Raw genomic sequence first — 24,705 nt, forward strand, 5'->3', positions numbered from 1 at the left:
GCGGTTAGTTTGACAAATCGCATATTGTAGAAAAACACTCCCAATACTTGCCTATTCGATGGAAGTTTTGTACCAACAATTTGATGTGATACGTGTCCAATTAAGATGATTGCTCGTTGTTTTTCATCAGCTCTACGTGTTTTCATCAACAAACCAGTTGGATTCATTGTTTCAGTCATTTGTCGTTGAAATAATGTTTGGTTTTCACAAATTACAATTAACAATACCCGTTTGTCACCCTGAATCACTTGATTATCAAAATAAATGACAAATTTGCCTTCGCGGCGGAGCTACACTTCACGTGCTTCAACCACCGTTCTGAATTTGAAAGGTTGTATTACGCACACAATGACAATCGTTCAGTTAAAAATGATCAACTCTGCCTGTGTTGCCAGTTAATTGAAGATTGCATATAAGGGATCATTTGTATATTACGTAAGCGTATTGCGGAGCGGAGAGGATATCAGCGAAGTCTTACATTGCGTGAGACCACCATGCAACATTGCGTTACGCGGGGTGTGGGACATTGAGAATGGCTAACTTATGTGTTACGTAATATATAGACGTTCCCTAATGATATCTTTAAGTATTTATAAAGTATTTTGATGCACAATATACAATTATTTTGAGAAACAATAGCAAATAACTGCAAAAAATTAAAAAAAACAGCAATTCTCATAGGAATTTATCGTTTTTTATCTATAAGCGTTTTGTGGGTCCATCTAACGAACTCGGATAACCTTCAAACTTTCATGGCTTGTTATTGGAATAAAAAGGAAACTTTTTCCGCCCGGCGCTCATCGAAATCGCATGATGTTGCAAAAATGGCCACTCTAGTGGCGGTTCTATCGTTTCAAGTTCGCTCTCCTATGATGTTAAAGTATTCGCACCCGTTCTGCGTTCTTCTCCTTGACGAACTGTTTGCATTCGCCGTCAAACCAATCTATGATTTGGGGCCCTTGTCCTTAGTACCTCTACAGCAGTTGTATTTATGGCAGATTGAATGCTCCTTCAGCCAAGATTAGCTACGCCAAACTGCTTCTCCGTTGGTAGCGCTGCTTCCAGCTGCTGCACGTACGCTTGTGTAACTCCGGCGTCCTGCAATTGCTTATTATTTGGTCGCGGCGTTCGACTTCGGCGGATATTATACACCGTCAAGAGTTTTGAGCGCATGCACGTTGATGATGACGGAGAAAAACCTACCGTCGATTAGGACGTGGTCGATTTGATTCTCTATTTGTTGGTCTCTCAGCTGTTCTCGAGGTACGATGCTGGCCTTACAAGCCAGTCATCGTATGTTCGAGTCCCGACTCGGGAGAGACTGTTAGTGTCAGTAGGATCGTAGCGCTAGCCCCGCAATTGTCCTGTACACTCAACAGTCGGCTGCGAAGTCTGTATATAGTAAATAGAAGGTCGAGTTCCGATACAAAATGTAGCATCAAAGCTTTGCTTTGCTGTTGGTCGGATGATCTCCAGATATCTTAGCGGGGGAAGAAGGTACTTCGGATTACCATATCATGGAAGGCTGCAACGTTCACGCACTGATGGCCGTTATCATTAGACGCGGCAAGCAGACTATCTAGCCCGATTATAAATCCAGCTCGCTGGTGGTGCTACAACTAGCCATTTGGTGTCATACCTTCTGCTCTGTCCAACAAATTTCATGCAACGCTACGACTTCAAATTGCGTGCGATTTGCAATTCCATGTCCTCCCCTACTAATACGCAAAGAATCCTGAGTAAGAATCCCCAGGATACCTTTAACTCGATGACGGAATCGTGAAAGGAATCGCAAACACATCGCAATCCGGAGGATTCCCACTCAGGATTCTTATTCAAGAATCCTAGAGCCATATACAGGGCATTCCTGACGATTCTTTTTTCAGGAATCCTTTTCAAGGACGCTCACGAATCCAATGTGAGGAATCCTAGAGAATCTATGTGAATCGTATGTGTTCGTCCGGGCTGAGTTTTCAATCGTAGTTCTTATTTCGTTGTCAAGGTTCATACAAGTTATTCCGATTCGTGTTATCTCTCTCGTTGTTTTTGTTACATATTATTTTCTGGGGCAGCTCGATGGGCCTACCCCAACCCTCTGTCTCAGCGGAGGATCATTGTTCCAGCTCTGTTTAGGGTCCCACGCTGCCACCACGACGTTGATCAGCCGTTAGGGAGCGTGAAGATCAAACGCTGTTTCAAGCCGCACCATCTTGATGAACAGATGCTCGGGTTGGCGAAGCATTTCCTTTAGTGCCGAAGTATGGTTTCAACGCCAATGATCGCGTCACATCTTCTCACTTAGTTACTGTCGGATGACAACATTGCCCAGGTAACACCAGGTGTTCATGTTTCAACTGGCAGTATTTGCAATTATATGACTCGTGTAGGTATGAGATAGAAATTTGTAAGGGTCGGAGCAATGTTTGACCCTCCTTTTAGGTTGTCAACTCACCATTTGAAGCCCTTCGGGTAACGGTATTTTCTCCAATTTTCGAAAAACTGACAGTGATACAAATATTGTGAAAACAATACACTTCAAACTACTTCTACCCAAATTTTCAAGATGAAATATCCAATGGGTAACTTTCTACAGCGTATCTCCTGTGATGCAGTTCGCTGTGGAACAGCTTTTAAATAAATAAGAGTCTAAATAAGTTATGAAAAACACAACGACTACTAAAAATTATTCAATTTTCTTAAAATATGTGCTTCCACGTTATGCGTTATCTCCCAGATGGTCTCGAAGTACGATGCTGGCCTAACAAGCCAGTCGTCGCAGGTTCGAGTCTCGTCTCGGGAGAGACTGTTAGTGTCAGTAACATCGTAGCGCTAGCCCCGCAATTGTCCACTAAATAGTCGGCTGTGAAATCTGTGTATAAATAAACAGAAGGTCAAGTTCCGAATCGGAATGTAGCACCAAGGCTTTGCTTTGCTTTTTTTTGCGCTTCCACGTTAAAGTGACCCACAATTGTGTCTCACCCATATTTCTGGAGTAAGTGTATTATTCGAACAACAGCAAGAAATTTTGTCATCAGTACATAAACGGTATTGGATCTGATCACGATGACGAATAATTCACATAGAGGAAAAAATAGCAACCTTTTCCATTAGTTCTCACTTCTTGCTTCTTCGTGAGCGTCTAGGGATGATGAATATAAATCCCTAGATAACATTATACTATTCATATTATCACATCAAACTCGGCCGCCATCGGGTCCATTCGATGAATAAGACCTACCCTATTTATTCTATTCCAATATTCCTCCTTGGAATCCCTTTAGGAACAAGAATCTACGAGAGCATATTCGTTCAAATGAGACAGCAGTGTGTTCTCGGTAATGCGCCAGAACAATGCGGAATCTCGAGTGCAGCTGGTAATCAGGTTAATTATATACAAACGATGGCGAGAATGGATGGCATATTGTAATCTTCAGATCTGTTGACCATGGCGGACCAAATGCGGTAATGCTCGTTTCCTGACGCGGTTATTGATTGTCGTCCGCACGCAATTCATATACCTACTGGCTACAATTTATCTGCAGTGACTTTTAGCCCGTCCACTTCGCCCCTTTGTATCATAGATTTCTAATATTATAACCCCTTCCCTTGTTTCATTTGTCTCCCCACAGAACATGCGGATGTCTGGCGAAAGTGGCGAAACGTTACACCTCATTCAGCTCGAGCGGGAAAGTGCCGGTTCCTATGCGTGCGCGGCATCCAACACCGAAGGAGAAACACGCAGTTCCTCAATCACCTTGAAAATTCAGTGTAAGTACAGTTTTTTTTTTTTTTTTTCATGCTCTATTTTTACGAATCAAAAGTAAAACCAAATAAATTCCACCTCGTTTTCCGCTGGTGCAAATTTTCATAACAGCTCGTGGCGTCATTTGAATATTCTCTACTGACACTCCGATCTCGACACTGTAACCTGCTTCGCTATTGTTGTATATTGTGTGCTTGAGAACATCGTTTGATGATGCCGTTGTCGGCGGAAATCTTTTTTGCTGCCAACAAGCTGGCTTCGGTTGATATGCCTTTTCCTTGTTAATCTCGCTTAAACGGATACGTATTCCGGAGCAAACAACAAGTTAAAATCGGTACTTGTGTCATCCATTGATAGCAGGAGACGGCAGCAATCCCCTTTTCGGATGTGTTAGTTGTGCAACATATTTTGCACAACAGTGTCACTTATTTTTTCAGTCCTTGGCTGTAGTAATTTTTCGCGCACTGCATGTCACTGGAAGACTTTTTTTTAATTATATTACAACATATTGAAACCTTTCTCCAACAGTAATGATAGTGGAGAAGATTTTATTTTAATTACGAAAACTTTCAAATTAAAGCGTAACTGGTATAATCTTTTTTTTTGTTTTTGTTTTCATGAACATCCACCTATGCTCCAATTGTTCTTTGTAGTGACAGGGTTAATTATTTCTGTTTCAATGATTAAAAACAGATCAAAGATTAGTTGACCGGTGATGTCAGATGGAATCATCTGCATGAAATAGATTGACAACCTGTTTGATTGCTGATTAATCATCGTGACATCTGTTAAGTACTTTCCACCCATTTCACACGTCGTACATTTAATAGTTATCTGTGAGTATCCTCTAGCAATACACGAACTGAGAAATAGTAAATAATATGCTCCATTCTCTTACGGACCAGGGCTGATATTTTTAGCACTTTTGCATGAGAGCGAATAATAACCACCATAAACATTAGTGTTACCATGACAAGGATATATTCCTTTTCGTGCAATCGTTTGAAAAAAGAAAGTCAAGACATCTGTCAGTCGCAGTAAAAACATATTCTTTTGATTTTCGTCGCTTCAAATTTTCTGAAAATTTCGTTTTGATAATTTTTGGTTTTTGATTTTCATTTTCACTACACCAAAGAAACGATGAAAATCATTTGATTAAATTACTGCAAGACCTTGAACGTTGTGCGTGAAACAGTTCATTAGAGAAAAATATGTATCTATTTGCTCAACAAAGAGCTCTTCGTTTAATCATCACCTAGGCAAGAAGGGAATAATATATGTTTTAAATTCGCTCATTTCCTCTTCTGCATTGATCACGTACTTCCAGATCAGCGGTTTACCTTCCATCAACAGTAAGTTCATCTCAATGATTAAAATGAGCCATAATATAAGCACAGAAGCTGAAACTTCCCTACCGTGAAAACGAAACATTCCAGCATAAGTCACCCCCTGTTACCGTAAGTTGTCGGATGCATCCTGTCATCGGTGTGCCGGTAAAAAGGCGCTTCTCCTGTGCAGCCGAAGTGACACACGCTCCTACACAAAACTCTAACGACAGCCGATAAAGTCAGGAAGCGCAACTGTGCAAGGGTTTGTTAGCATTCTAGACTGGCAGTATTTGTACTTTTGAACTCCGATGCATGGGATGTGCTCGATGCAAGTAAACATGTCGCTTTATCTTTTGAACAATCATCTTCGGTGAAAGAGCAAAGCGACAACGATTGGAGAGGAAATTACATCCTTCATCAGATTCGTTTCCGCATCCGTACACCTCGACAGTCAGCCCGTCGACACCCCAGTGTTGGGCAAGTAAGGCTGCGGGGAGAAGTAGTTTTAATTATCCTTTGTCGTGCGCCTTTGAATCGGTTAGAGTCTATTGTGTTGCTGGGTTTGCATTTGCCGACTGGAAGTCGAAATTGCTGTTCGATTTTGATGTGGTTCTCACTACCCTCGTTGGAGTTTATTCTCGATGGGGCGACACAGCTCTTGATGAAGTCAAATTATATCATAAGTGAAAATAAGATTTCAATCGAACAGTTATCGAGTTATTTTATCTACGTTGTTGGTTTCTCAATGCAGCAAATTGTATGCAAAGCAATCACTTTCTCTGTACTAACTGCGCTCAGTTATATAACGTTGATTGCTTTTCCAATCACATACGCAAACATACGATCATTCATATACACAAGCTCACCTCTGGCAGCCGTCTCTGGGTATGTACCTACCCCCTCTCGGACTTGGACTCGTTTCCACCGATCAGCGTCATTATAAAATAAAAAAATAAATATGTCTTCTTCCTTTCGTAACCGTCTCGCTCCCCGTGGTTTCGCATCGATCGAATTTCCGCTCAGTTGATTATGTGACGAGACAATCAATTTTCTCCCTGCTTCTCGTCGGGGCCGTCTGCTGGAAGGATGCATTCATCCCCCCGCTTCTGGTGCCACCTTGTTTGGACGCCACGTTTCTAGCTTTCCCAAAGCTATGTGTGCGACGAATTCGTGCCTGTCTGAGATTCCGGCCGAGTCGGAACACCCTGAATGGTTCAGATTGCAAGTGAAATTGACGCGAACGACGAAACCATTCTACCTCGTTGCTTGGTGGGTGCTTTTCACTGCTTCCGCTGTTTCCTTCCTTCGCTTGGCAATTAGGATGGAATTCAGCACCCAACAGGCTGCTGCTGCGTTTCTCCCCGTTGGAATCGTGCCGGTTTAGCTTTTTTCAAATGTCATAATGGTTTATAGAATCGTCGTCCTTCTGTTCCTATGAATGGAATACCGCCCGGCACTCTGACAGCGGTTTGTCGGAATAAATTGTGGCATTGAAGTGAAAAGAAATTTTAATTTGTGCCTCTTTATTAAGCGATTAAAGCGATAGACCTTTGTTTACAGGGGACCAGCTTAAGCTAGAATTGTAGCTTGCGGGTAGTGATTTCGTCCTTAAAGCTTTTTTGAATGGGAAATAACGTTCGTATTTTTCCCGAAACTGGTTAACGAACGTACGACTGAAGTAATCCGACGTTGCCGACGCTGCGCTGCCGGAAGAGGGTGAGCTGATTAAAGTTCCCCTTGAGGATTGTTGGAGCAATGTAAAAACAGCCATCACCAGCGTAGTGGAGATCGTCCTGGGTCCTGTGCAACGAAACCGACACAATGAGTCGGCAGGTGTTGGACGAGAAGAACGCTACGCGGGTACATTGTCTGAACCAACTTGTCCGGATCAATCACGATTTTTCTGGGTAGCTTATTTACCTTACCAAACAGTCCCAAGGCGTGACCTGCTGTACGTATTTCTATTACACTCGGTCCACGGCTGTGGTTCGCCAGCTCTGCGATCTGCGTAGGGTCCGTAGATCGTCTTCCAACTGATCGATCCACCTTGCCCGCTGTGCACCGTCTTATCCCTGACGGATTGGTTTCAAGAACCATCTTTACTGGGCTGTCGCCCGACATCCTTATAACATGCATCCTTACAACATTCTGCAATTCATACACCTTCCCCACGTTCCCTTCTTCATCTGCATTCCACCGAAAATGGTACGCAACACCTTCCGCTCAAAGACCATAAGGGTTCGTTGGTCTTTTTGGATCAGTTCCCTGTAGATGGTCTACATAGTGCAGCGACGAATTCGAATAAGAGCGTCCCGTAATGGGCTGATAAATTTCTCTGCTGGTATCGTTGTCGGCAGTTACCAGTGAGCCCAGGTACACAAACTCGTCCATCTTGATTTCATCACCATCAACTTGAACTTGGGTTGGGATGTTAGCACTGTCTGGTGTGTGGGCACATTATAGTCACGACATCTTTGTATAACTTGCCGAACCGGAAACATCTGATGCGTGGTGGCGTGGGCACTCAAGAATCCCGTCTGGTAGTGCCCCACGAACTGTTTCACAAATGGTGACAGCCGACGGCAGAGTATTTGGGAGAGTTCCCTGTAGGTGGTGTTCAGCAGAGTGATTGTCCGGTAATTGCAGCACTCTCGCTTGTCACCCTTTTTGTAGATGGGACACACAATACCTTCACTTCACTCCTCCGGTACTCGTTCTTCCTACTAAATCTTTACAAGCACGCCTCTAGCCAATGTTTCTCCACCACATTTCAACAGATCGCTGGGAAGTTGGTACACTCCAGCAGCTCTATTGATTTTCAGCCGTATTATCTCCTTCTCCACCTCCAGGAGATTGGGGCCTGGAGTCCACTTGGGTATCTACAACGAATGGAAACTAGTGCTGTACCATTTCAACCGGGACATCCCCAGCCCACCGTAGCTTCTCGATTCTCGCCGTTGGGATGACGAGTAGTTCTCCCAGTAGCTGATGCAACTCGGGGTCATCCACCTACGGCACGATCAATCTTCCATCTGCTTTACACCGCAGATGGTACGCACTCAAGAAGGGTGCGTTGGGCCTCTATGCGCATGGTCCATGTTTCGTAGCCGTGGAGAACTACCGTTCTGATCACTATTCTAAAGTGGGCACGATTTTGTGCTATAAGGTGTCATTAAATTTATCTACTGGTGCCATTGTTTTCAGTCACTAGTGAGCCCAGGTACATGAAGTCGTCTACAATGTCGATTTTATCACCCAAAATCTGAGTTCGTGGTGGCAGAATGACACTATCTGCTCTGGAACCTCCTCCTCTCATGCAATCTTTCTGGGTTCTTAGTATGTCACCTAATGTGACGGAACCCTGTAGGCTTTTACAGGACGCGTGGGGCCGTTACAGTTGCAGCATTCAACCTATTCTCCGGTACTATCTCCTTTTCCCAAATCTTTTGAACAACCCAGTATCGCGCTTTAGCTAGTGCTTCGCTTTCGTGTTCCAACAGTTTGCTGGGGAGTTAGACAGACTTCGTCGTCGTCCTCTGCTACATCGATGTTAAGGTGCTTGTCATGGTACTGTATCCACTTTTCAATCACGTCACACTTATCGTGAGAAGGTTGCCGTCCAGGTCTTTGCACTTGTCGGCTTGCGGCATATAGCTTTAGCGAGAACTGTTCAGTATCAGCTGGTGGCTGTGACTGGTTTGTCTCAAGGTTTCAACGTTGAATTATCAGAGAAACTGCTCGATTTTTGATCTCAAGTAACCTCTAACGCTGGTTTTAAACCTCTGAATATTTCGCTCTGCTTTCATGGCTGCAAGAAAGGCATTGTTTTACCGTGGTAACAAAAAGACTGCTTCATCAGCCCAGAATTTGGCCTTCTATGCGTTATATTTCCAGCCTTCAGCTGGTCTCGAGGTACGATGCTGGCCTAACAAGCCAGTTGTCGTAGGTTCGAGTCTCGGCTCGGGAGAGACTGTTAGTGTCAGTAGGATCGTAGCGCTAGCCCCGCAATTGTCCTTTAGAATTAACAGTTGGTTGCGAAGTCTGTGTATAATAAACAGAAAGTCGAGTTCCGAATCAGAATGTAGCACCAAGGATTTGCTTTGCTTTTGCATTAAATTGGTTTGATTCTTAATTTTATACCGGTGACATGGGTGTTCAAGTCGCGAGTTATGGTGTGCGATTGGGTTGTACAATACATTCTGCATCTACACAATACACTGAAGTTCTCGCAATGCAGCAACTGGTAGAATGGAATGGTCTTCACAATATAATATTACAGTAGGAAACAACCGGGGTTTCTTGCAGACTGCTTTAAGACAACGATTTTGTGGTTGTTGAAGTGACTTAAGCTTCATATTGCTGGCAGCTCCTCATACATAAAGAAGATAATGCAGCTTAGAGTGCACTAAAGCGTGGTTAAAAGTAAGCATCTGTTTGCATGGCAAGAGTTTCGAAATTTTTCATAAGAGTCCGCAAATAGAGCTTAGATTGCACAGTGATCCAGAAAGACAATTTAGGCGGACATGAGGTTTTCGATGCAATTTTGAGGTTTAAGAGATATAGTTGCTTCTGAAAAGTTGTTTATTATAGTTGGGACCTTATTTTGGTATCAACGTAAAATAGGGTGGTCCTAAAATCAGCGAACTAGAAACACTAACTTTTTTATTTAAAAAGATAATTATACACGTCCTTCGACAAAGTTGTAGCAGAAGAAATTCTAAGCAACTTTGCTATAGAAAGTTTTTTTTCCTATCTCTAAATTTGAGCGATTTAGAGACACTTTTTTTAGGGTGGTGCCAAAAAATAGTTTTTTCGCTCTATATTTTTCAGTTCGAGAGGCGAACTGGGTGCACTGCTAAGCGAAATGGTGTATTTTTCTAATTGTGCGTGTTTGGAATGTTTAAAATATATTTTCAATGTGTTGCAGCGCGAGTTGAGGAATATGATTGTGGTCAAAGTGAAGATCAGTGATAGAGTTTGCTCAGCAAGTTGATGTACTTGCCAAAGTTTTGCAAATAAGTGCTGAAATGTGAAACAATTTTCTTCAGGTTCAAAGCAGCAATTCACAATGGCGGTGGAAACAACGGATAAGTACCTTCCTCTTCAGAACGAGTATTAATGTACAAAACAAACTTGTTGGTGTATTGTATATTTATATCTCATGTGTTGTCTTTTCATCATTGTTGTATCGAGTTTGATTTATAGCATTGGTAGGGCGAGCCCAATTAAATGTCGTGCAATATGGTAGTTCCTGCATTTATTCCAACAGGATCATATTTTACCAGCATATTGATTTTTCCAACAGGATCACATTCTTTATCTCGCTCTGACGCGATGAGTTCGATATTGTAAGGTGTGCGTTGCTATTATTTTGTCGACGGCAGCAAAGGAGACTGGTGCCAAAAGGTCTCTCTCTTTTTGCCACGTGTGGATGAACAATATAGCAACGAAAGTTGGCTTCTTTCGCTGTTAGCTTGGCATATAGTACATCAGTCTTACCAGTCGTTTTACCAGATTTATTGAAATTTTTCTACTAATCTTACACGGCGAGTTTTGTTCTTTCTCCAGCTTTGAATATACCGAAGCTGTCTTGCATGATCGCTTGCCGTGTGTGTTGGGGGCGCGGGCAGGAGGATAGTCGAGTTTAAGTGTTATGTTTAGTTTTTGCGTTTCATGCGTCTCGTATCACGTGTGAGCAGTGCACTGCCGTCGGCAGGGATATTTTAAACACCCTGCCTGCGTTGTCAGTTAGCCGTTTTGAAAATAATTGGTCTATTTATTTGTTTTTTTTTTTTGGTAGATGCACATGCAGATTTTTTTTTGCGTGGTTTTGTGGAGTCGTTTCATTTGCTAAAGCTCTGCTTGAATAATCAGAATTGCCTCAATAGGTGAGAGCTTTAAATCTTTGTACACGCTGGCTCTCACAACACGGAACTGGTAGCATTAGAATATAATTTGGAAATTTATCGCGGCCTGACCGGACGGTTACGAACATTTGGCCCAGTTTTATACCCTTGTTTTATGATTTTTCTAGCTTTTGAACAAATATTGAAACACATAGACAATTTTTATTAATTATGTGAAAATATTGTTAGTTGGAATAGCAACTAAATTTTGATTGCGATTGCTTTGGCATTTTATCAATCAACTTAGAATTCTGTCTTGTTCGATATGCATATCGCATTTTTTTAAATTTTTGAGCTATGAGTGCATGAACTTTGCCAGTTTTTATACTCAGTAGGTATCTTAAATACAATACAAAAGATTATCGGGGCGAAGCACCGTGTCCTGTCGCGTATGCGTCGGTGAGAGGAAATAAAGCGGTCGGAAAAAATGCTCCCCTGTAAACGTGACTTCGGCCTTGGTGAGCTTTGCTCATCTAAGGATTATCGGTGTATTGTGATTTCCGAGATGTATTAAATCATTATTTCGGAGACTGTACGCCCATTGGTTCTTTTTTAGCACGTTACGACTCAGAGTAGGTTTCGTTCGTTCGATAAATATTGTAATTATTCAATCGCGACAAAGACAAACCCTGCATGGATGCCAAATCTATTCCCATTTTGCCGGTTCCTTTTTTTTGTTCTCTTTAATAAAGCGGGTGTTTTGGCTTTTTCGTCATACCAGTGGTCGACACGCTCTTGTTTGCTTCCGGAGAAGGCAGTTCAGTTTCGCGCGCGGTATTTTGACTGCGTTCAGTGTGACTATCTTAATACAGCGCTCTATCGGTTATTTGAGCTGGTACCAGTAGTTTGCGCTCGGCGTGCGGTTGTTGCGTTTTACAAAATCCATTCGTTTCTAGGTAAATTTGAACTAAGTTCACGGGATTAAACGCGAAATTTGGTGTGGTACAGACTGTTAACGATTGGTAGGTTGCCGAAGATAACTAGATCGTGGCGCGGTTCTATTTATATCGTCTCTTGGTGGCCGGTTGCCCAGAGACCGAGAAGTAACCATATCGTGCGCGAATTTGTGTAGAAAAGATCGCACCATCAACCTCAATGGATCCAGATCAATTCCTTTCCACTAACACTAATTCCTTCCTTTGATACTTGTGGATGATGCAGAGGATTCCTCGGTCTCTAGTAGCAACAAGTATTAAACTAACACTCCCGATATCTCTTCCTCTATTGATCTGCATTGGGCGTGGCCAGCTACGTTATTGACCAGTGAAAAGAAAGATCACCAGAAATTGTACACTGAAAATGGCTTGCTACTCCTAAGCACCATTTTGACGGTTCTTTGTGCAATTTCAGCTGATTCTGGTCAATCGCGGGCAACACACGGGCGATCAAATATGCTATGCTATGCTATGCTATGCTCTGTATTTTTCAGTTCGAATTTTTCAGCAATGCTGTCTTCGAGAAAGTTTTAGACTTTCATAAGACGCAACTTTTAACGTAAAAAAAACGTAAATATCTTTTGTTGGTAAAAAGTTACAAGCATTTCTATTTCCAAAATACGCCATTTTCAAAAATCGATAACTCCTGTGGTCGCATTTGTAAAAAATATTTTACGATACCATTTTAAAGAGCAAACATTGATTTTTACTATAGCAAAAACTGGATACATGTTATTTTTTTATTTGGAATAAACTGAATTTTAAACTATTCTGTTTTCCAGTAAAAATAAATGACAATTTAAGCGGACATGAGCTTTTCGAAGCCATTTTGAGGTTTAAGAGACATAACTGCATCTGAAAAGTTGTTTGTTATAGTTGGGACCTTATTTTGGTATCAACGTAAAATTGGGTGGTCCCAAAATCAACGAATTAGAAAAATTCACTTTTATATTTGAAGAGATAATTATACGCGTCCTTTGCGATTTAGAGACATTTTACCAATTTTTTTCTAGAGTGGTGCCCAAAAAAAAAACAGTTTTTTCGCTCTTTTTTTCAGTTAAAATTTCTCAGCAATGCTGTCTTCAAGAAAGTTTTAGACCTTTAAAAGACGCAACTTTTCGTGTAAAAATGTCGTGATTTTCTTTTGTTAGTGAAAAGTTACAAGCATTTCTTTTTTTCAAAATGTGTCATTTTGAAACATCGAAAAAAAAAATTAAGGCCGACTTAAGTCCAGTCAAAATTTAAGCTTAAAAAAAAAGTTTTATGACCAAATAGCGCTCCACCTTATACTATTAATAACTTAATGCTTGGATTAGGGTCTCAGGCTTATTTGATCTGTGTACATACACGTGAGAAAAATCAAGAATCGGTAGCGTGCGCCTTTGTTTTTGCACTAAACTTACAAATTTATACGTATTTATGGTTCGAGAGTATTTCATCTTTAGTAAGCGACAAACAATATGATAGCACCACAAACACTATGACAAGCATGAATTTATTATTGAAACATAATGTTACCTGAAAACTCATTGAATATCACGAATTTTGTTTTGCGGGTAGTTGATCAAATATTTAGGTTTTGTCAAATAAAACATGAATGATTTTTCGTTTTTATACTGAACCGGCTATTTTTTTCACAATTGGGCTCGAAGTTTCCCTTGTTTAATTATGTAAAATAACTCTAAATCAGTTAAATTATGAGTCACAACCAAGGGTTTATGTCGAAAATACTAGAAACACTCTGAGCTAAAGCGTTACCGAAAATTTGTGCTTTTTTTACAAACACCAAATAAATAAATTGTTTTTTTTTGGCACCACCCTAAAAAAAATGGTAAAATGTCTCTAAATCGCTCAAACTTAGTGATAGAAAAAAAAAATTCAGCAAAGTTGCTTAGAATTTCTTCTGCTACAACTTTGTCAAAGGAAGCGTATAATTATCTCTTCAAATATAAAAGTTACTTTTTCTAATTCGTTGATTTTGGGACCACCCTATTTTACGTTGATACCAAAATAAGGTCCCAACTATAACAAACAACTTCTCAGAAGCAACTATGTCTCTAAAACCTCAAAATGGCATCAAAAAGCTCATGTCCGCTTAAATTGTCATTTATTTTTACTGGAAAACAGAAGAGTTTAAAATTCAGTTTTTTCCAAATAAAAAAAATAACATGTATCTAGTTTTTGCATATAGTAAAAATCAATGTTTGCTCTTTAAAATGGTATCGTGGAATATTTCTTGCAAGTGCGACCACAGGAGTTATCGATTTTTGAAAATGGCGTATTTTGAAAATAGAAATGCTTGTAACTTTTTACCAACAAAAGATATACACAACCTTTTTACGTTAAAAGTTGCGTCTTATGAAGGTCTAAAACTTTTGCGAAGACAGCATTGCTGAAAAATTCGAACTGAAAAAAATAGAGCGAAAAAACTATTTTTTTGGCACCACCCTAAAAAAAGTGTCTCTAAATCGCTCAAATTTAGAGATACGAAAAGAAACTTTCTATAGCAAAGTTGCTTAGAATTTTTTCTGCTACAACTTTGTCGAAGGACGCGTATAATTATCTTTTTAAATAAAAGAGTTAGTGTTTCTAATTCGCTGTTTTTAGGACCACCCTAATTTACCCCAACTATAATAGACAACTTCTCAGAAGCAACTATATCTCTTAAACCTCAAAATGGCTTCGAAAAACTCATGTCCGCCTAAATTGTCTTTCTGGACCACTGTGGATTGGACGATTAGACCTTGGTGTGGTCGCTCCATCTAATTTCATGATCGTTGTGTATCGTCAACCAGTACGGACGTGTTTTAATTAGCTCTCGGCCACGCGCGAATTTAAATTTTTGTTTTTTGTTTACATTCTTTTTTCGCTTGTAGGTGCTTTTGTGCCAGTAAGTCAACTCAAGTTCCGCGCGAATAAGTTTGTGCGTTATTTACACTTTTTTTTTTGTAAACATTAGTTAGTGGAAACTGTGTGGTGTGCGGTTTTGGGTCTTCGGACAACCGGAACTTATGGAAGTGTGAGGGGTGTTCCCTACGATTCCATGCCGCGTGCGCAGGTGTTCAACGAAACAAGGAAGACCAGATTAGGTCCTACATGATGCCAGCCTGCAATGATTGCCAGGAGCGAATCGCGATGGAATTAAATTTTCGTCATCTGGTACACCAGCAGGCTCTTCTTGCTGACTTAGTGAAATAGCATAGCGACACAATACACAAATCGACGTCGACATTGCAGAAAATTGGAATCGTTCAAGAGGCACTCGAACGACAAGAAACTCTATTCGATGAGCTAAAACAGGAGCTTTCGTCTGTTAAAAAACTGAACTCTCCTACAAAAGTAGTGAGACAAATCAATAACCACGTGACGACACTTTTCGACGATGCTATAACTTCCGCTAAAGTTAACATGACTGAGTCGCTTGGGATACTTAGCAACTCGATTACAAATAAGCTGACCAGTCATATTGATGAAATAACTAATAAAGTCGACGAACAGCTTGAAGCTGTTAATGAAAATTTGATCGATGTGGCCACTTCTAAGACTCAATGTAGTGTTCCTGAAATCTTGGAAGAATTCCGAATAATTAGCAGCAGAATTTCTGAGTACACGCCAAGAATGATGCCCGTCGAAAACAGCATTGGCTATCCAAGTGTGGCAGAGGAAATAGCTATGGCCGTCCAGCCTTCAAATGATCTTCCAAACAGTGGATGGCGTTTCCTTGGCTCGAGAAAAGTTTGGAAACAGGACTGGACAGCGTACGATACAAAATTACACCGTATTATGCAGCAGCAAAAACAAGCTGACAAAGCAAGAAAACGGAGGGCCAGAAGACGAAATCATTATAGGCGAAATAATTACAACAGAAACAACAACCCTAGGCATAACCATATCATTCACAACAACAACAACGATAATAACAACAACTTTGTCAATAACAATAGAAATAACTACAACAACAATTACTACAATAATAATAACAATTCCAACAACAACCGCAACAATAAGAACTACTTCAACAATAACAACAACAATCAGAACCAGAATCGCAACCTCAACTTTAACAGAAATCTCGATAATAACCATCAAAGTACCAATCGAAACAACTACAACTTCAACACCAATAGTAACCGTAGATATACCAACCACAACCGTCACGTCAACAACAGTTTTTGGAATAATAACAATAGCCCCAACTATAACATGGCCAACAGGCAACAGAATAACGTCACCAACTCCTACAATAATCAACAACACACCAACTCTAATCGTTTCCATGCAAATCAACTGTTACCACCTGACAGAGTGCTTCTTGCAGCAGCGAAAGACCGATTCTCCAGACCTCAATCTAACTTCATTCCTACGATTCAATTTCAAAGAGGCGAAACTCTTAACCCATACCCGGCGAACGACGAGTTTTCACTTTCTCAACCCCAGATGATCAGCGATCCTGCACACCTTCCTACTTCACAATGCATTGCGTGCTCATCTAGGCACTCGTGTCTTCAACGCAATTGACTCACTCATCAGAGGACCGTTGCTGGTGATAATTTTGTTCAACCTAGAGATGTAGGAAATGACGCGACCTGCTCTGCTCTGGTAAACACTTCTGTTAATAATGACTCTCATTCTTTAGCTTCTACACTCGAACACCCCACCACTACCGAGATCTTTGTATATTGCCAAAATTTTAACCGCATGCGAGGCGCTCACAAAATTAACGAAATTTAAAAAAAATGTACTATTCTGTTCATTTTCTGTTATTTTAGCAACCGAAACCAGCTGGGATGAGGGTGTTCGCAGCGAAGAAGTCTTCGGTTGCCGATATAATGTCTATAGAAATGACCGTAACTATCAATTATCTGAAATGAAATTCGGTGGTGGTGTGTTGATTGCGGTGTCAGTAGACTTTAATTCAGCGCTTATCGACACCATTCAGTTTAAAGAGTTCGAACATGTTTGGGTGAAAGCAGAACTAGCAGGAGAGACACACGTATTTGTCTCTGTCTATTTCCCCCCAAATAATGCGCGGAATGAAATCTTTGAAAAGTTTCTTCATGTTGTTGAAAATATTGCATCTAAGCTGTTACCTGAAGTAAAACTCCACATATACGGTGATTTCAACCAACGCAACATTGATTTTATTCCGGACATCGATAACCATAGCATTTTACTTCCTATTATTGGCGAAAATGAAACGCTGCAACTTCTTTTTGATAAAACCTCTAGTCTTGGTCTTAATCAAATAAATCATGTGAAAAATGGACAAAATTGTTATCTAGATCTGTTAATGTCCAACATTAGTGAAGACTTTTGTGTGACGAATTCATTACAACCATTATGGAAGAACGAAGTTTATCATACAGCAATAGAGTTTTCTTTATTTGTGCATGTGAATAAAAGACCTGACGAATATGAATTCGAAGATGTTTTTGACTTTCAGTCAGCAAACTATGATGAATTAAAACATAAACTAAATAGTATCAACTGGCAAGATGTATTGTTTGAAGACGGAGACGTCGATTCGGCTATAGAAAATTTTTATAACATATTATCTGATTTATTTATTAGCGAAATACCATTGAAAAGAATAAGACGTCATGGCAATTCCAAATACCCAGTCTGGTACAATAGACAAATTAAAAACTTAAAAAACAAAAAAACAAAAAGCACATAAAAAATACAAAACTCATAAAAATCGTGATGCTTTAACAACTTATCTTAACATTTGCGGCGAATTAAACGATGCCATTAGTAACGCGTTTGAAGAGTTCACATTAAAGACTGAGCTTGAAATCAAATCCTGTCCAAAAAATTTTTTCAAATATGTTAAATCAAAGTTAAAATTTGAAAATTTTCCTCCAAAAATGCAACTGCATGACAAAGTTGAAGAGAACCCGGCATACATCTCTGATCTATTTGCTGATTTTTTTCAACAAAATTATACAACTTTCTCCGAATCTGATCGTGACTATACATTCTTCACCAACTTTCCTGAGTTTCCCAACTATTTCAATATTGAACATGTCAGCGCACGCGAAATTGAAGATACTTTAAAAGCTCTGGATGCGTCTAAAGGTCCGGGACCAGACGGAATTCCGCCAGCATTCATGAAACATTTAGCTAAAGAGCTAACTTCCCCACTGTTCTTGATTTTCAATATGTCGCTGGAATCCGGTTGCTTCCCGAAATTCTGGAAAAACTCATATCTAGTGCCTGTGTTCAAATCTGGTAAAAAAACCGACATTAGCAACTATCGAGGCATAGCCATTCTTTCCTGTATACCTAAGCTTTTTGAAGCAATAATAAACAAAAAGTTATTCCACCAAATAAAAAATAGAATTACCCCAACGCAACACGGTTTTTTCAAAGGGCGCTCAACAACAACTAACTTACTCGAGTTTATTAACTTCTCTTTGAACGCAATGGATAAAGGTAATTATGTTGAAACCTTATATACTGACTTCAGTAAAGCTTTTGATCGCATTGATATACCCCTGCTTCTCTTCAAGTTATGAAAAATTGGAATTCATCCACAATTACTCAAATGGATTGAATCGTATTTGACAGATCGTCAACAAACAGTGAAATTTAAAGGTAGAATATCGAAACCTATTCAGGTAACCTCAGGAGTTCCTCAAGGCTCTCACTTGGGCCCTCTACTATTTATATTATTTGTAAACGACGTTTCCTTTATTCTTAAACATGTAAAAATTCTTATTTATGCCGACGATATTAAACTTTTCATTGAAATTAAAAACGCTGATGATGTAAATATTTTTCGTGACGAGATAAAATATTTTTACATTTGGTGTAAAAAAAGCCTTCTTCAGCTAAACGTTAAAAAATGTAGTTCGATGGCTTTTGGCAGAAAAAGAAACATGCCAAGCAATATGATTTCCTTAGGAGATCAGGTAGTAGAGAAAAGTGAACGAGTTAGGGACCTAGGAGTCATACTCGACTCAAAATTAACATTCACTGATCACTACAATACAATTATTAATAAGGCTAGTAACATGCTCAGTTTTATAAAACGTTTCTGCTATAATTTCCAAGATCCATACACAATAAAAACACTTTATAATTCCTATGTCAGGTCACTTTTATAATACTGTAGCATTGTATGGTCTCCGTTTTCTGCAACACATGTAAACAAAATAGAATCAGTGCAAAAACAATTCCTGTTATATGCACTTCGTAATCTACGATGGGCGTCATTTCCCCTACTATCATATGACGAACGCTTGAGACTTATTGACATCCAATCATTAAAAGCCCGTCGTGAATTCGCAATGATGCCATTTGTTAACGATATCGTATCTCAACGTGTCGATTCACCCGAAATATTATCAAAACTCAATCTTTATGTACCTTCTAGAAATTTACGAACTCGGACTTTGTTTTCTTTAAATCATCAACGAAACAATTATGCTAAATACGGGCCAATTAATCAAATGATGTTAGTGTATAACCAACACTGTGAAACAATTGACTTTTCTATGTCGAGAACTAAATTAAAACAATATTTCAACTCAACGCGCAATTTAAATCGATAGAAAACATTCATTGTAATAATCCGTCAAGTGAAGAAATTATTATTCAATTATGTATAAACTCTTTTTTTTTGCTCCCACCAGTATAAATAGCATATAGCATGTAAGTTAGTTTTAAACATATGTAGTCTACTTTTGTTTGACGAAATAAAATAAAATAAATAAAAACAAAGATTCCAGGGTAAGCTCTAAGTATTTGAATTTGAATACTCTTTCGATCCCGATGGAACCAATCTGAAGTTGAGCACTCATTATTGTTGAGTGAACTGAGCGTAAGATCATGTATTTGGTCTCTCCTAAGTTAAGAGACAAAATGTTTTCACAGAAATATTCTTGGGGTATTGCCATTTTCTCAGACATTTGCCAAGTAATATCGTTTACGTTTGTTGCAGGATACGCGAGAGAGAGGTGATATCGGTGAAAAGACGAGGTTTTCCGTTTAGTCTGAGATTGGCATATTGGCATTCACGTATATCAGGAACCGGGGGTTGCTTTCTTGTGGGACACCTACTCTTAACTGGCGATAAGTACTTTTTGCTCTTACTTCGACGTAGTGGGTTCGGTTTGGAAGATAAATCCTTAGCAGTTGATTGGGAATTCCTCTTACCCCATAATATTTATGTTTCTGAAGTAAAATTTCGTGATCGATGGTATTGAACACCTTCTTTAGATCCAAAAAAGAACGTCCATCAGCCTTCCCGTATCTAAAGCTTCAACAATGCCTTCAACAAGTTCACAGGTTGCAATTCGAATGCTGGAAACGGCACGAAAATCATATTGGCAGTTGTATAGAAGTTCGTGCTGCTGGAGAAAGTTTACAATTTTTTTGGCTAGTATTCGTTTCAAGATCTTGTTGATCACAGATAGAACGGAGATTGGTCTAGACGAGCGGTCTTGAGGAATTCCGGATAAATACCTGAGTCGATGCTGTCATTTAACACTTGTTTCAGCGGTTTCTAAAAGAATACGTGATTCGTTCTAAGCAACGAGGTCGGACTCTCCTCCTGAAGATGGGCAGTATTACCCCCGAAACCGGTCGAGTTTTAAGGTAAAAATTTTAAAATGTTAAATGTAGTAAGAACGATAAGTGTTGTGTTTTGTCCCGCGTCGCGTCGTATGGGCGATATTTACTAGAAGGTATAAAGCAAAAACAAGTCTCTCGTATAATAAAAACTGACTAGAAGGCCGTCAAACGAAACTTCGGAAGGAAGAATGAAAATGAAAAAGAATGGTAAACATAATTACACGGAAGCACGTAAATATAATAAGTATGCAACTTGTCAGTAGCAGTATTGCTAATAATAGAAGTGCGGGTTACATTGTGATCCTATAACTCGTGCAGGTGTGAGATAGGAGCTTGTGAGGGCCGGAGTTAATTTTAACGCCAAGTTGCCAACTCACCATTTGAAGTCCCAATATTTTGGATCTGTCCACAATATTTTGGCAACTGACTTTGGATGCAGGCCCGGATTTGAGGGAGGGCAAAGGGGGCAAATGCCCCGGGCATCCCGATTCAAGGGGCCCCCTATTCCTGGACGACCTTTTTTTTGTTCGTCACCTTCCAGAACGTTGCTTCCAAATGTTTTTAGATAAGAGGACCTCACGAACAAATGTGACCCGGGCCCCCCATCGTTTAAATCCGGCCCTGCTTGGATGTAAGGCCTACAAGAACTGTGAACTACACGACGTTCTCGAGCCCACTCAGAAAAGGAGGCTCGATAGAGCGGAAATTATAGAAGCTCCCCAGATCTGAACGCAATGGTCTGTTTTGTCTGGTCCTACATGAGGTCGAAGTTCGCTGTTTAGAAGATCTCCAACCTGGAACAGTTTAAATCTGTTACCCAAAAATTTTGGGATGAAATACACTAGGGTCGCTTTTTACGCGGTTGGTTGTACCGCATTTAAAGGATTAGATTAGATATACTTATACCAAACTTATTTGATACCGCGTACGAATAATCTTCCGAATCGAGTAAAAATAATCCGCGTTCTTGTAAAAATATCCCGTTTAAAAAAACGTATAAAAACAACCCGCGTAAAAAGCGACTCCAGTGTATCTATGAAATCCGTGCGTACTCCTTTGGTTGTATTCCGTGTGGCTTCTAGGGTGTATTTTAAACGGAGGATTTTAAAGCATCGGCTAGCATCCGCGTTAAAAATTCTATTAGCTCTTCGGAAGCCCTTTTGCTCCTAAATCTCACTTCTGACACCAAAATTTATTGTGTATTAGGGATCTCGAATATAGAAAACTATTTATAACTTCTTAGTTAAAACTTTACTTGCATCGAACGTATTAAAAGTACTATTAGACCGGAGTGACAATCTTGCGATGTGTCTTTCGTTTTTAGTTTACGTGAATTAAGCGGCAGTGATGTCAGAGTTTAAATTTACTTGTTCTAAAAGCTACATACGCAACAATATTGTTTTTATTTTTTAAAGGGACTACTAAGTACTATTAGACCAGAGTGACAATCTTGCGATGTGTCTTTCGTTTTAAGTTTACGTTAATTAAGCGGCAGTGATGTCAGAGTTTAAACTTACTTGTTCTAAAAGCTACATACGCAACAGTATTGTTTTTATTTTTTAAAGGGACAGCCTTTATACAGAAAAATGAGATTTAAACATTACTATCGATTGCTCCAATGTCGGTTTGGCGCTCAAAGTTTTTTTGTTGGGTACATCTGGATGCTAGCACAATAGATCAATTTGAAATAACAATGTGTACTTTTTCAATTGAACTCTCTGAATCCACATGTCGTAGTTGCCATCTTTTTCCTGTTTCCACATTCAACAACGGGGTATTTGTGAGTGCCCATTTCATACCCAGTAATAAGTTAGTATGTGTGCGAACTTCACTTGTTTGTTCTGATTGAAATTGGCTCGAAAGGAAAATTCGTAATTAAATTGTTACTGTTGTGATGCCAAAAGAAGGAAGAAAGTGCTTCGGGAAATTTGAATAGGTGAAAACACAGTAACACACTATAATCGTCCTGTTAGAAACAATACCTTCAAATTTGGGTTTATACGAAAGAATAGATTCTGGGTTTGTATGTGTCGATGACTTACCTTTAGCGGAAACAATCGGTTTTTATTAAACTCTCCGCACTTTTTATTCTATTCACACAGCATCACTTCAAGAATCTCTCAGAACTATTAGACCCATTTAAGAGCAACCGTTGTTTCAGCCCTAAATTGCTTTGCTAAATTTTGTTTTAAACACTGGTCGAGTTTAATTTCAAGATTTTATCTACCGACGGTGTACTTTAAGTTCAACTTGAGAGCAACCGATCAGCAACAAGTCGAACTGTCTGATCTTAGTCTTGAAAAGAACTCGATTTTCGAAAGACATTCACCGTTTTACAGCCAACAATCGGTGCTTCAATTTGAGTTGGGAAGCCTTGTCTCTGTGGGTACCTCAGGTGTTATGTTCAAAGTTATATTAAAAATTTCAAGAGCGTTATTATGGCCCCCATCACCCGCTTGGGTAGTGGCGGGAACGTTAAGTGGCTCCATCTCTCGCTGTTCGCCGTGGTCAAAAGAAAGGTTCTTATCGCGAATCAATTATGAAATATTCATTCTGTTTGCACAGTTTCTTTTCTCCCGTACCATGTTATTTCGCCAGGATCCTGGCGGGATTTTACATTCGTTCAACCTCCGCTGGTGGCCATTTATGTCGATTGTTGGCATTCGAAAAAGATTGCGGCAAATATGAACGAAAGAACGAACGAATAAATGACTGAATGGGCCAGCATGAGGAACATGTTTTTCTTTCTAGTAAATTGGATCCAAATAAAGCGGAAACGAGAGCTGCGGAAGCAATGAAGACAATTCTTGATTGAAAATGAAACAAATGGAGAGCCTCTGACAATGGTCCGAGTGGAATTTCGGGTCGACGAGATTCCGACGGGAGTGAAATTCCGTTCCATTGCCTTTTTCGATCGAATTAATAAGCAACGAGAAAGTTGATTGCATGCCTGCTCTACCGAAGGCTTGTAATGAAGCATGAAGGATTTTAATAAATGAAACTGCCTGCAGCAGAGACCCACTCGTTTCGCGTGGGGGTGTTTCCGAGTTAATGTTCCTATTTATTTATGATTAAAGTACTAGCTGAAGGGTTTCTTTTACAAATTCTATTTTCGCTTCCCACAGATGCCCCCCGCTGCAAGCCCGGATCGGAGCAGACGTCCGTTGGTTCGCTGAACATGCACTCGTTGCACGTTAAATGTGAAGTGGAAGCCGATCCACCGGAGGCCGTTCGGTTCAGCTGGACCTACAACAACACCCGGAACGTTTCACCGGTGCTGAATTCACGCATCAGCTCACATGGCCTAGTCAGCACCATGACCTATCTGCCACAGTCTGATTCCGAGCTGGTGACGCTGGCCTGCTGGGCAATGAACAGTGTCGGCCGCCAGACGGTGCCCTGTCTGATACACATTTTACCTGCAAGTAAGTGGCCTGGGCGGGTTAATTTTCGCTGGTCTGGGAAGTGCATCAGTAGTTTCTGGGATGCGTCGTTTGATTTTTTGTGTAGTACCTGGTGCGACATTGACTGTGTTATGTTATGCTTCGATTTATTGCTCAGTTACGGTACCAGGTTGAGCCATCTTGTAGCCATCTGTACCACTGAAACATAATTAATTATAAACTGTAATGTTTCGCGAGAAAACGAGGCTCAATTATTATCTTCGTTGGTTTTATTTAATTTTTTTTTTTTGTAAATTATAATCTTAGGCGTCGTTCAGTTATTTATAAATGCTTTTAATTTTTCATTTTATCATTGAAAAGGGGGTTTGGGCTTCCCTTTTTATTCCTAACCTGACTTTGTGATGTTCAATTCTCAACTTTCAGTTGTCGGATGTGGATTTTTGACTTCACGGAAATAAATATGGTTGTCAGATAATAAATCGAACCATTACTTGCTGTAGATGTTTTTTATCTGTGTATATTTTTAGTTTTTCATATTTTATATTTATTATGTTTACCATTCAGTAAAACCCATTATCAGATACGATTAAACTAGATTTGTATTACACTTTCGCGACCAGATACACTGAATTAAATTGGTACAATTTTGATTTCAAAGTAATTATCCACCTTGAGCAGAGAGCCCCGCTACCAGAAAATCTTCGTTTCCCAGTAACGCCGCCTCCCATCGTCGTCGGCGAAAATATCTCAAAACCATTTGCTCGAATCAAACGTGCCTCCCCTCTGGTGCAC

The 24,705-nt window shown here is 39.9% G+C and overlaps 1 protein-coding gene across 13 annotated transcripts in view; it reads left to right on the plus strand.

The window, feature by feature from the left end:
- LOC129731818 (contactin-3) overlaps positions 1 to 24,705 on the plus strand; it is a 485,474-nt gene that overhangs the window by 355,814 nt on the left and 104,955 nt on the right. For all 13 annotated transcript variants that reach the window (XM_055692254.1, XM_055692900.1, XM_055692422.1 and 10 more), the window contains 2 exons: positions 3,630 to 3,768; positions 23,635 to 23,934. In XM_055692254.1, the coding sequence (XP_055548229.1) occupies positions 3,630 to 3,768; positions 23,635 to 23,934 (439 nt within the window). The remainder of the gene's footprint in view (positions 1 to 3,629; positions 3,769 to 23,634; positions 23,935 to 24,705) is intronic.

Source organism: Wyeomyia smithii, chromosome 1, assembly GCF_029784165.1.
Source record: "Wyeomyia smithii strain HCP4-BCI-WySm-NY-G18 chromosome 1, ASM2978416v1, whole genome shotgun sequence".
Classification (NCBI taxonomy): domain Eukaryota; kingdom Metazoa; phylum Arthropoda; class Insecta; order Diptera; family Culicidae; genus Wyeomyia; species Wyeomyia smithii.